This window comes from Trachemys scripta, chromosome 3, assembly GCF_013100865.1.
Source record: "Trachemys scripta elegans isolate TJP31775 chromosome 3, CAS_Tse_1.0, whole genome shotgun sequence".
NCBI classification, from domain to species: Eukaryota; Metazoa; Chordata; order Testudines; family Emydidae; genus Trachemys; species Trachemys scripta.
The window spans coordinates 164,512,542-164,526,470 of NC_048300.1; the positions used below are offsets into that span (position 1 = coordinate 164,512,542).

General features: G+C 42.5%; 1 protein-coding gene across 2 annotated transcripts; it reads right to left on the reverse strand.

The window, feature by feature from the left end:
* Positions 1-6,107: 6,107 nt before the first annotated feature.
* On the reverse strand, positions 6,108-13,690 carry LOC117875656 (protein CLN8-like). 2 transcript variants are annotated; one of them, XM_034767022.1, is made up of 3 exons: positions 13,504-13,690; positions 8,518-9,170; positions 6,108-7,410 (listed from the first exon to the last, which is right to left on the reverse strand). In XM_034767022.1, exons 2-3 carry the CDS (start codon positions 9,058-9,060, stop codon positions 7,087-7,089), a joined length of 867 nt encoding a protein of 288 aa, XP_034622913.1. In that variant the 5' UTR covers positions 9,061-9,170; positions 13,504-13,690; the 3' UTR covers positions 6,108-7,086. The 2 variants fall into 2 exon arrangements, with proteins under 2 accessions (XP_034622913.1, XP_034622914.1); XM_034767023.1 differs by lacking the exon at positions 13,504-13,690 and adding an exon at positions 9,813-9,862.
* Between the last annotated feature and the right edge of the window lie 239 nt (positions 13,691-13,929).

A 13,929-nucleotide genomic window follows, 5' to 3' on the forward strand; every position in this document is an offset into this window, starting at 1 on the left:
AATAATAAAATTCAATCAGCTGTCAAAGTTCCCTTAAAATCAATGAGAGTTGTCTTATCCCCATGCCCTGTTTTTTCCCCCATGTTAAACTTTTAAAAGTTTAGGATCGTTTATTTTTTAAAACGTTTACATCATTAAAAACAGTATGTTTAGCAGAAAGATATGGAGAAGCTGGCAGTTTTAGATTTTAAAAAAGGTCAGGAAAAAGGGAGAGGTAGAGTGTGGGGGACATGTTCTTTCAGGTAATAGTGTTAGATGCTACAACTGTTATCTCTGTCCTTCGTGCAGTTCAAAGCTATGGCTTTTCTTTTAAAATTTTATATTTTCTTGTAAAACACCTCTGTAAATGATGCGGGTTTTTTACTGCATCCTGCAATCTAAAACTTTCTTCCCAATTTACAAACATTGATTAAGAAGCCTACATCTGGCTACATCTATACTATGGACCTTACAGCGGTACCGCTGCAGCTGGGCCACTGTCAGGTCTCCTGTGTAGCCACTCTATGCTGGTGGGAGAGAGCTCTCCTGCCAACATAATTAAACTATGCCCAACGAGTGGTGATAGCTATGTCGGTGGGAGAAGCTCTCCTGCCAACATAGCGCTGTACGAATTAGAGTGTTTCACACCCCTGACTAACAAAAGTACTAGTGTAGGCATAGCCTATGTATGTAAACTGCCTTTAGAAAGTTTTTTATTCGTTTGGGGTTTTTTGCATGCTGAGCAATTTATTTAGGCAAAACTTTAAGAACAAACTAATGCTTTTGTCATAAACATACAGCTAAAGGTAGCATAAAATCCCTCCTTACCTGTAAAGGGTTAAGAAGCTCAGATAACGTGGTTGGCACCTGACCAAAAGGACCAATAAGGGGAGAAGATACTTTCAAATCTGTGGGGAAAGGTTTTTGGTTTTGTATTCCTTTGTTCTCTCAGAGTCAGCAAGGAACGAGGGCAGGGAAAATACATCTCCCTAAGCCATATCTGAACTAAGCATCTAATATTGCAGAAATAGTAAGTAATAGTAAGGAAATGCGTTATATTGTCTTTTGTTGTAGCTTGTGAATTTTTCCTGTGCCAGGAGGAAGGTTTATCCCTGTTTTTGTAACTTTAAAGTTTTGCCTGGAGGGGAAATCCTCTGTGTTTTGAATCTTTTTGTTACCCTGTAAAGTTATCTTCCATCCTGATTTTACAGAGGTGATTCTTTTATCTTTTTTTTAAAGAAATTCTGCTTTTAAGAACCTGGTTGATTTTTCATTGTTCTTAAGATCCAAGAGTTTGGGTCTGTGTTCACCTGTACCAATTGGTGAGGATATTATTCTCAAGCCTTCCCCAGGAAAGGGGGTGTAGGGAATTAGGGGAATATTTTGGGGGAATAGGACTCCAAGTGGTCCTTTCCCTGATTCTTTGTCTAAATCACTTGGTGGTGGCAGCATACTGTTCAAGGACAAGGTGGAATTTGCGCCTTGGGAAAGTTTTTGACCTAAGCTGGTAAAAATAAGCTTAGGGGGTCTTTCATGTGGGTCCCCACATCTGTACCCCAGAGTTCAGAGTGGGGAAGGAACCCTGACAGCTTTTTTTAAAAAAAAAAGGTTGGGATGGTTTCTCTTCTAAATATTGTACTGTAATTTTTATTTCACTAGACCTCTTCCTCTTTGGTTAGGATAAACCTTAAATTACTCATGTACATGTGTAAAGTTATTCACAAGCATGTCTTTGGGATCAAGGCCTAACTCAGACACAGGCCACACAGCTGAGACACACAATACACAGACCGAAGGAATAAGCTCAAAGTGGTGCATTTTTAATGACTTGTACACAAGACAAACACTATGAAGCTGCATTGACATTAAGAATCTGTAATACATTCAAAGTCTGCAGTTTTTTATCTATCCCTTTATAAACAGTGTTAATATGATAAATTTATACTGGGGTTATTCCCAGTTGCTGAACATGAAGTTATCCTTAACATATGTAATAAAACATTGACACTACACAGAATGATACTTTAGTACATACATTGTAAAACTTATTTCATCACTGCAAGGCCACAATGGAAAAATGTTGAACAGCGAAGAAGCAGCCATTTCATCAGTAAAACAGAGAATGGAAGAATCACACAAATTATAATTATTCAACAAAATACTGATTTATACAAAAAGCCAAAGATGGCATATCATCAAACATGCTTTGTTGTACAACGAACTCAACTACATTCATAGTTTTCAGAGACAGTTTAAACTGACTTCTAAATCCAAGTAAAGTGGGAGTCTCCCTGAGATCAACGCTAGAGCATCTAGAAAGAGAGGGCACAGTATATAAATCCTCAATTACTGTACAAGAAGAAAAATTTACAGGACTTGGACCCAGCTGGCAATCTGGAAGAGCTTGAGTTTGGGCTGGAATCTATAATACAAGGAATTCTGCATTGTTGTGCTAGATAATGGTAGGCTTTGTAAGTAAGAATAAAAATTGATTTAACAAACAAATCACGTCAATGTGAAGAACACAACACATGAAAGCTGCAATCAGAACCTGGCTGGAGTGTTTGGATCTGTTTGATAGGATATGAAGCACTGGCTGATAAAAAGTACTACAATAAATAAGCCCATTCTTGATGAGGGCAAAGATTAAGTCTGCATTACTGAATTGGGGAAGGGAGTACGTTAACTTGCCAACAAGTTAGGCAAAAATTTTCCAACATACTAAAGGGCCTGACCCAATTCATGCTGAAGTCAATGTGAGCTTTTACATATGGGAGTGTGATAAAGCCCTGCTAAAGGAGTATGCCAATTTTACATTAGCAAAACCTACAAATGCACTACGCCTAGTGCCTACAACAGCAACAAAGTCTTAGTAGCATTTAGGCATGAGTAATTTCTCATCCTTCAGAGCTAAAGAAACCTAAAGGAAACAGACACTACTGGTCTAGGTCTAGAGGAAGGACAGAGATCATCATAACAGCAGTAAACCTGACCAAATGGTCTACAAGTGGCAGCTCAGATGGGGAACACACGTAAGGGCTTGTCTTCACTTGTAAAGTTAGGTAAGTTGACCTAAGTCACACTACTCCAGTTACGTGAATAATGTAGCTGGAGTCGACGTAGCTTAGGTCGACTTACCGCAGTGTCTTCACTGCACTGTGTCGACAGGAGACTCTCTCGTTGACTTGCCTTTACTCCTGAGGGCATTCTGAGCCAAAAAATTAAAAATTCTGTGCACAATATTTTAAAATTCTGCAAATTTTATTTGTCAAATAAATGTGGAGGCTCCAGCATGACATTGGGGAGCACAGGACACTGAGTGCATAGAGGTGGGAGATCACTGTGCAGCTTCCCCCCTGGGACACGGGCACAGCAGTGAGGCTGCACCCAATCCTGACCACAGTGGTTCACATGTGGGTCACATGACCGCTCTTGTGGCTTCCTTTTGTTTCCCCATCAGAAAGTCTGTGGGAAAGCAAAGAAATCTGTGCGGGACATAAATTCTGCACATGCGCAGTGGCCCAGAATTCCCCCAGGAGTAAGGGCTTGTACACCTTACTCTTCTCAGGGAACTAGAGTACTAGGGTTGACCAGAGAGTGCTCTGTCGTTGATTTAATGGATCTTCACTAGATCCGCTAAATCAACACATGCTGCATTGATTGCAGCAGCATCAATCTCCCCGGTAGTGAAGACAAGCCCTTACTTGTATATAAAGGTGATTTTGTACACTTAAGGTTACTTGCTGAGATTATAATTTTAGAGGGATACAGACCAGCAGAACTTCCCTTATCCTTCTCTTTAAGTTCTGAGCCTCTCCCCTTTCCTGCCACCCCTCTTCAAATAATGTAAATGAGTTTGATCCAGCTTCTTATACTACACCCATGATATCTAGGTGCTCAAGGCACACTATCAAGGTGAAAGTCAGTGTTTCTCAACCTGTGGGTCAGGGTAATGAGACGGGTTATGGGGGGGTCGTAAGTGCAGGGCTGGCATTGTGGGAGAGAAGCAGGGCAATTGCCTGAGGCCCCATGGCACAGGGGGCCCTGCAAAGCTAAGTTACAAGCTAAATTACACCCCAAGAGGTGGGGCTCGGGCTTCGGCTTCTGTCCCGTCACCTAAGGGTTAAGCCAAAGCCCAAGCCCCACCTCCTGGGGCTGAAGCATGTAACTTAGATTCACGGGGCATACTGTGGCATGGGGCCCCAGACAATTACCTGCTTGCCACCCCCCCCGCCAAGTATTATTCGTAATTTACTAAATGATATTTCAGGTGTGTTGGGGGGTCACAAATTTTTTTCAAATCCAAAGGTTGAGAAACACCACAAGCAGGTTGAGAAACGCTGATAAAAGTACATTTTTCACAAGACCAGCTACATTTTTCACAAGACCAAAGAACACTTCCCCCTCCCAATTAAGAATTAAGTTTAGGTACATATCAACTTCATTTTCTGGTTCCTTTGCACTAGCAAAAACTGGTGGGTTAACAGTATTATTCAGTAAATACTACTGTTGTACAGGATGCTTTAGAACAGGGGTTGGCCACCTTCGGCACGTGGCCCATCAGGGTAATCTGCTGGTGGGCCGCGAGACATTTTGTTTACGTTGACCGTCCACAGGCATGGCCCCGCAGCTCCCAGTGGCCGCAGTTTGCCGTTCCTAGCCAATGGGAGCTGCAGAAAACAGCGCCCAGCACATCCCTGCGGCCCGCGCCACTTCCCACAGCTCCCATTGGCTGGGAATGGCGAACCGCAGCCACTTGGAGCTGCAGAAAGCCGTGCCTGCGGACGGTCAATGATGGACTGCTTGCTGAAGGCTGCTGACCCCTGCTTTAGAAGGTATAAAATATAACAAGGTTCCTGCCCTAAGCAGCTTACACTGGCTCGGGAGTATTTTAAATTTCCTTTCCCTACTTTTTCCTTTTAAAAAAATGCTTTTAATTGAAAATTTAAAAAATCAGTGTAATAAAAAACTATTCCGTTCATAACAAGTTTTATAAGCTCAGATTTACAAAACCTATTTTTGGCCTTATTTATAAAAAAAAGAGAGAGAGGGGGAGAGAGAGAGCGAGCGCTGCACAGCTCCGTCAAAATATCTATCCAGCTGCCTAAGCCCATTAGGGCCCACTCTTCTAATATCCTTTTGCATCCCTCAGCACTACTGCAGATCCCAGCCCCTCCAAGTGCTAAAACCAAGGCTGGCTTCATTAAGTACTGCTTTGCTGAAGAGACAGAACATGTACCTTCAAATGATCCAAACACCCCGGACATACCATACCACACATTCCAGGAGACAGATACATTCCAACATGGCCAGCCTTTAACTTAGCACTACACAACGTGCCAGAGTGAATGACCCATGTATGATTCCTGGCAGTCATGCATGCTAGCCCCACGGATCACTCAGTTCAGTTAACATTCCTTATGCAGCTGGAACACATGAACAAATACATCTTCAGAACTGAATGAAAATGACACTGGTTCTCTGCAGGCCTGTTCAACAGCCGCATTGCCAGGTTTCCACACCCTTTCAGAATGTGACAGTACTGGAAGGTTGGCTGGAAAGACCAAATTATTTTACAGGAAGGAATTTCATTCAGCCTCCAGAGACTCTCTCCTTGCTCTGAAGGTGCTCAGAATGACTGATGGAGTCACTGATGAGGTCATAAATGCACTAGAGGTGTTTATATGCTGAGTTTACCATTTGAAGACCAACATTATGACACTTGCAGAGCTACATAGGTGGATGTTTTCCAAGCAGCAGGCAAACAGAGAAAAATTGCCATTCACAAGAAATGCATTTATATCTTCTATCAAGCAATGGAATAGCTCTGGGATGATCGAGTGCATCCAAAACTACCCTCCCCCACCGGGGATAGATGGGTCTTGAGGCTGGTCTACACTGGGGGGGGAGGAATCGATCTAAGATATGCAACTTCAGCTACGAGAATAGCGTAGCTGAAGTCGACGTAAATTAGATCAACTTACTTCTCGTCCTCACGGCGCAGGATCGATGGCCGCGGCTCCCCCGTTGACTCCGCTTCCGCTTCTTGCGCTGGTGGAGTTCCAGAGTTGACAGGGAACGCGTTCGGGGATTGATTTATCATGTCTAGACGAGACACGATAAATCGATCCCCGATAGATCGAGTGATACCCACCAATCCAGTGGGTAGTGAAGATGTACCCTTGGAGGATAGACTGATCACACCAATTATGCAGAAAATATCATGTGCTCCCAAATCAGTCTTTCCGCTATTCAAAATATCATGTCCAAAGACCAGATGCTCACCGTTTTGAAAATGTCTGGCTAGCCATCTGCCTTATACAGCGATGTGTGAGTGTGACAGATGAGGATCAATGTGACAACGTGTCTAGCAGTGGAGCCCTAGATGGAGATGACACACTGATGATGACTTTGATGAATAAATGTTTTCAGTCCTACATGTCAAAACTAAACTCCCTGGAATTACCAAAGGTCAATGTGTTTTTATGTAAACAATGCACTTCTGTATTCAAGAATAATTTAAAAAGGTGATATTTCATTATTTCCTCAAATACATATCCACATAATTGTTTGGGGTTGTCAGGCTTCGTACCACTGTGTTCATGGGAGAAAGGGCTTTTGAATAATACCTAGCTTGACCAATTTCTGACAAGTTATATCATCAGAATTTCACTAACAGGAGACCTGGAGATGGGATGACGGGGTGCCAATGAGACCCACCCTGCCACACTGCAGAGGGGGACACCATTGAAATTATGATTCTGTAGATTTTTACAAATCAAACAATGCCTCCCTTGCCTATCACTAACTTGCCTTTTCCCCCAAAATGAGATGTTATTACATTATGCTCCCAGACTGAAGTTACTGACATGAACCCTGACTGAGTTCAAGATAGATTTTGTGTGTGTGTCTATTTAAAATATATACAACAACAATTTTAAAAAAACACTTTTGATAAGTGAGTATAGTACACTAATAGCAATCTACAAAGGGATCAATATATTCATAGACTTCTTGTAAGCAATTCTATTTTCATAGACTCGGTAGTAAACCTGCACCATATTCTTCTGGACACACTTTACTATTATCCCAATAGCTGTTGCAACACTATATCCTCTTCTTTTCAAATGTTTCACTATTTAATTTTCCAGAGGATCCAAAAACAGCAGTGAAAAATGAAAAATTCCAGTCAACTGGACCAAAGAGCCGCTGAGTTGATCTGTAAATCCAGTATGGATTAAGTATTAATGTAAGTGTACTTAACCCCATGAAAAAGATGATAAAATGTGGAAGTCCCAGATTTTCTACTACATCATTCCAATTGGAAATACACACCCACCACATGTGATAAATAAGGACCATGCGGCAGTGTTGCATATGGATCAGTACCCATTGGTTTGCCTTCCATAAAAGGGTATTAGCATAGCCAGTCTGAAGAGAAAACAACAAAGAAAGAGAAATGAGATTGCACCTTCGAGATAAAGCAGTCAGCATTTTCTAGAAATAAGATCTATATTAAATAAAAATTAGATATATATTAACTTGTCTGTTGTGTAAACTGCCATACAAACATTCTCTCAATCATATTCCTCGAGTGCTAAGAGATTGCACATTTATATAGAATTTTTGTCCAGCAGAATTCTAAACCACTTTGCAAACTACGTGCATACAGCTTCACTTAGATGCAGCCACCTGTTGGATGGAGGAAGACAATCAAAACAAAGCACCTCTCACAAAAGTGGAGAGGGGGTAACAAGATCCGGGAAGTTTTGGCCAACACCACCCATGGCAAACCATGACTCTCTGACTGCTCTAGGATCTATATGCACAGACAGGACCTCCATGTTTAAGGGCTCATTAAAACCACTGCGGTGATCCTGCCAGGGCTTGTGGCTGTAATTCTAAATAGTCCAGATATTTTATAATTTAAGCTTAAACTACTAAACTTATTGCTGGGAACTGATTGCGGTTTCAGAAGCAGGGCTGATTTCTTTTCTCCCTACAAGCATGGCAGATCTCTTCAAGGCTGTTCTCCCTCTGTGCATCCACGGAATATACATACACACTCATATGTGAGCACACATGTACACGCCTTTAGTCTTCAGGAGAAATGTAATGGTTTATATTAAGACTGGCTCATCAGCTCCAACATTCTCATGTTACTATTTTCACTCTGTTAAAAACAAATCTTTAAAAAATAGAGTTTAGTCACTTAATATTTAGTCCTGTGCACTAGATCCCAACTAGTGAGTCTGTAAAGTAATTTTTAAAATCTTCCCTTTTCGTTTCTTTGCCACAAAATGGGTAAAAAATATATATATATATAAAATTGAACAAGTATTTTAGGGTGTTATAATTAAGGATTCCCAGGACTTCAAGTTTGGAAGAAAAATTCTTTCCTAATCCCAGAACTAATCTCCCAATTTGAAGGCCAATATTTCTTTGCAGATTTTTTTTTTTTTTTTTTTTGAGGGGGAGGCAATGGGAGTTTTATAATGGAAACTTCTATCACCAAAAATTAATACAGCAAGTTCTTACCCTTAGAAGAAGCCAGTACATGCAGATTGAAGGAGTGCTCATCTCAAGCAGCAATCCCATCAAGGGTAGATAGTGTCCAGACTTTATGTTAATTATCAGACCAAGAAGCCCACCAAAGGCAAATAAATGATGAACTACCAAGAACACATCACATGTCCTGAAAACAATATTAGATACATGAACAACTACATTTTCAAACAAGATGAAGCCAGAGGCTATTAAGCAATGAAACCAACTCCACTTTTGTTGTGAATACACTTTGTCAGCTTGAAAAACTGGATCTATGAGCAAGGCCCACAACCCAGCTACACAACTCTGAATCCCAAGCAGGCCACGAGTGATAGCTATATTCGAGAAGACTTTGTCCTTTCCTGACAAAGTGCGATAACTGGCACTGATCCATGAGGCCAGACAGTGAGCTAGAAGAAATACACCCAGGTAGATGAAAAATCCAGCTGTTACTAACTTCAAACGAACTTCCCACAGAACATAGTCCCAGTCAAATATGACACTCAAGGTTTCACCAGCATATGCAAGATTCATTTCTTCTTCTATAATTCAAAATATTTGGAGAGAGTCTGAAGCGTATCACCCACACGTTGGTCTATATTAAGGCTACTGAGACTTTGCTGTTACGCGGAGCAGAAACCCACCTGCAATTAAAAAAAAAAAGATAGAAGAGACTTGAAGAGAATGGCTGTGTGCGTGTATTTTACACACACACACACACACACACACACACTCACACTCCCCATTTATGAAAGCTCACTAGTTTCACTACAGTTTAGAGTTTGTTTCTCTTTCCACTGATATTTCCAAACAATTTAGAACTGACATAAAAAACCTACTCAAGGCTGATAATTAGCCTTCAAGATCTCTACTGGGTATATAAATGAGAAGATGAGAGAGGGAAACTCCTTATTTACTTGCTGGCAGAACGATTAGTGTCAATGGATGTTACAGTCACAAAACCTTTACTTTTTGTTCCCAAGTTATATAAAAATACAATACTTTTTCCTGGTCTTTTTTCCTTACTGGTTTTTCTTTCCTTCCTGTTATTTCTACATATGTAGAATATATGCTATTCTTTATCTTCAAGTCTTCCTTTGCCTTTATAAAGCATTCCTCAAGAAGTCCATCTGACTGAAGTGTTTTGCTAATGCTACTGACAACACATCTTTAAAACAATCTTTCACCAACTTTTATGCCAATAGCATTCCTCCCACCTTTCCTCACAGAACACTTGAAAATTGTTTTATGACCAATGATTTTTACTTCTAACAAAGTTAACATACCAGGTGTGAACAGAAACAACTCCTGTGGACATAAACGAAGGGGGCCAGTGCTAAAGGGAGAAAAAAAACAACCACAACTGAGGCTTACAATTCTTTAGCAGCATATTTAAGCATCACTGAACCTTCATTTTTCACCTGTAGAGCCCTCTGGATATGTCTACACAGTGAGTCTCGAGCACTGATCTATACACTTGGTCTTGTGCCATCGTGCTACAGACTCAGTCTCGTGCTACAACACTAAAAACAGCTGTGTAAATGTTCAGGCTCGAGCTTGTATTCTGAAATCCAGGGAGGAGGTGAGTTTGAGAGCCTGAGCCACGACGTCTACAGTGCTGTTTAGTACCATAGCGTGAGCCTGAGTATGTAGACTTGGACTCTGAGACTCGCTGCCATTGGTTTTAAAACACAGTAGATGTACCCTAAGAATTTTTAGGAATCAAATGTACACACCCAGTTTACAGGGTATAGATCAAAACTGCAACAAACCAGCCACTATGAGCCTGATTCTCATTTACGCTAAGGCCACTTTACACTGCCTGGAAGTATAAAGGAGCCCTGAATTGTTGGAATAGAATAACATGGCTGTGATGTTATTGATGTAAACTGTGACCGTATAGATCATTGTTGCAACCAGGGTCCTATGGTTGCACCAGGTGCTGTACAGAGGAGGCCAAGTGGGGTGTCAATGGGAAGGTTGTAGTTTGCTGGTTATGATTATGCTCTCTGTATGTGTGTATCATTTTTGTATTCGAAGTTATGAATATTGGCTATGCACTTGTTTGAGTCTAAATAGCCTTAGTAAAGCATTTGGTCAGCTTCTTGAGAAAGAACTATTTTCAGTAAGTGCCCAATCAAGAAACACTTAACTGACAATGGACTTTGGGAGATGCCAATCCACATCTGAGCTTTCCTGCGAACGTTCAAACTAACATGAAAACAATGGTGTCAGCCTGCAAAAAGCTGAATCATTGCCTAGGTGACTGCAAACTCCATCTTGTTGAGAGGATTTTACATAGGAGAACAAAGGGGTTTCCACCCACAAGAGAAAGACAATATAAGGCCCTGGAAACCCCTCCATTTTGTCTTCAGCTGGCTCAAGAGATAGCCTCTCCACCCCAAGAGATGCCTGAAAGAAACTGAAACAAAGTAACTATGGGGGTGTGAGTGATTGCTGGACCCAGACTAGGAAGGAGTCTTGTCTGTGAAAGAAGCTTATTGGAACATCTCTGAGAGTGAGATTTACCTGCATTTAGTTTCCTACTGTATTAGGCTTAGCCTTGCATGTTTTTGTTTTATTTTGCTTGGTAATTTAATTTGTTCTGTCTGTTATTACTTGGAACCACTTAAATCCTACTTTTTATATTTAATAAAATCACTTTTTGCTTATTAATTAACCCAGAGCAAGTAAGTAATTCCTGGGGAAGCAAACAGCTGTGCATATCTCTCTATCAGTGTTATAGAGCATGAACAATTTAGGCGTTTACCCTGTATAAGCTTTATACAGAGTAAAACGGATTTATTTGGGGTTTGGATCCCATTGGGAACTGGGTATCTGGATGCTAGAGACAGGAGCACTTCTTAAGCTGTTTTCAGTTAAGCTTGCAGCTTTTGGGGGACATGGTTCAGACCTGGGTCTGTGTTTGCAGCAGGCTAGCATGTCTGCCTCAACAAGACAGGGTACTGAAGTCCCAAACTGCCAGGGAAAATGGGCTCAAAGGTAGTCTGAGCACATCAGGTAGCAGTCCCAGGGAGGTCTCTGTGACCCAACCCACCACAGTGGCCTCAATGCAAATTGCGCCCTATATCTATAGTATGTATGTACACACACTTTATTATTTTGTCTAGGAAAAAAAGAAAATCAATAATGTTATAAATATTCTTCTTTATTATATGTTTACATAAATGGACCTTTGATACATGCAAGCATGTACTATTGGCCTATTATAATTAGAACTTTAAAATCTTTTTCTATATGAAGTCATATTATGAAGAATAAATAAACTTTTCAGAGTTAAAAAAAGACAGCCCTCCTTTGAGTTCTCTCTTCTGTGAGGTGTTTTAATTATGCATGCAGCATCACAGATGTTCGCGTTTGTAGGTCTTGCATACACAAAGAAAAACAGAAGTAGGGAAACAGGTTAACAATGGACAAAGCATGAATTCCCAAGGGGTCGTGTAAATAATATGTAGCTAGTATATAGAGAAATAGAAAAAGAGTAAAGCGTGATAGGCTTGCAGCTGCAGCTTTGCTTACGAGTAGTTTGTAGCACATGGATAGCTCGTGATTCATACAGGGCCTATTTCACAGAATTAGTAGTCAATCATAAAGCATGTGATACAATGTAGAATATAATGCAAGTGTTAGTCTGTTTTAGAATATGTATATAATCTGATTTATAACTATGTACTTTGGAGTTGTGATGCACCCTAACCTGCCCCACTACATCTGAGCCTGAGCACCTCAGGCGCAGATTTCTGAAATGCCAATAGAGAAACGTTAGTGATGAGCAGGGCCGGCTCTAGGCACCAGCGCTCCAAGCATGTGCTTGGGGCAGCACTTTCCAAGGGGCGGCACTCCAGCCCCCCCGCCCCCCTTTCTTTTTCCTTGAGACACAAAAAGCCGGGAGACGGACCTGAACCAAGATGTTCCCTGTCAGCTGAGGCTTTCAGGCTGAGTTGGAACTGCCACTGCAGTTCTGGATGCAGTCACCAGATGGCGCTCATGGCAGCCTGAGTCGCACAGGCTGGACTGCAGTTCAGGCTGCCCTGCTGCTGGAGAGGCGGAGCATCATCCCCCGGAGCTGAGCCTGGGCTGCGGTGGCGAGAGGGGCTCAGCTCCAGGGGATGATGCTCTGGCTCTCCAGCGGCCGGGCAGCCTGAACTGCAGCCCAGCCTGGGTGTGAGGAGCCGGGGAGGGAGGGAGGGAAGTGGGGCCCGGGATGCAGGGAGGGAGGAGGGGTCCTGCTGCCGCTGCTGCTCTGAGTCACCCCAGGGCGGCATGCCGTTTCCCCGCCCGAGGGGGCTGTGCAGGGTGCCGCCAGTCTGGGCAGGGGGTGCGGATCCCGGCTCGCGCGCTGATAGGGCGAGTGGCTGGGCAGCCCGAACTGCCAGGGAGCTGCCACCGCCCCAAGCAAAAAAAAAATTTGGCTGCCCCTCACCCCAGCCCTGGAGGGAATCCCAACAATGTTTTGCTTCCCTTTTGTTCAGTAGTTCACATTTAACACAGGACTGTAGTGTATTTGGGTTTTTTTGGCTCTGCTGCTGCTGGATTGCCTTCTTCCAGTTCCAAATGAGATGTGTGGTTGAAGGGTCAGTTCCTGACTCTGGTGACATTCTACTGTATATAACTAGGCAACATACAAGGAAGTGGAGAATCAGGCCATTAACGTCAGCATAGTTACAACGGTGTGAAGAGAAAGCCCCAGAAACTTTCCACTCTCAACTCTCCACAAAAAAAGACAAAGAGAAACACCATCCCCGCCACCACCACCAACATAAGTTACATACAGCCCTCTAAATATGGTCGTTCACAGGTTGCGTGAAGTTCCCCTGACTTCATACAATAGCCTCTCCTGGAAGTAGAAGTAGGATGTTTTCTCAGCATTTAAAGAAAACCAGCAGTTATTTAACGCTGTCTAATCCCCATTTCCTCCTCCTCCTCCTCACAAGAAGGAACAGTAATGTTACTTACTGCCTGGTCTGCTTCAGTTACTCTGCAGTTTCTCCCCACAGCTTCTGCGCTTTCCTGTCTTGTGTTCAACAGCTGCACTCAGCCGAGAAGTCCGGGCTGCTTCTTCCACCCTTTGATGCAGAAGTAGCTGCCCCTGGAATGGAAATGCAACAGCTTGGAACCCTAGCTCGGCACAGCAGCAAGAAGAGACACCTGCACACGGAATAATGTTACTTATCACTTTTCCTGCCCCACCCTTTGTTTCCGCCTGACGTAAACCATCCCTCCCTCCCCGGAGGGGGGAAATGGAGCGCCCCAAATAACCCTTACTTGCCGGACTCTGGGGTTGTTCACAGTTCTCCTTAGAACTTAATTTGCAGTGCGGGGGGGGGGTCAGACCACACTCTGCCCTGGTGCTGCAGCCAAGTTTCGCGTTGCACCGATGGA

Excerpts from the sequence above, each read along its gene's own strand:
- LOC117875656 (XM_034767022.1), bottom strand. The coding sequence starts at position 9,060 with ATGAATCTTGCATATGCTGGTGAAACCTTGAGTGTCATATTTGACTGG. Across the intron at positions 7,411-8,517 it reads TGTACTGGCTTCTTCTAAGG|ACTGGCTATGCTAATACCCT; the intron begins GTAAGAACTTGC and ends TTTTCTCTTCAG.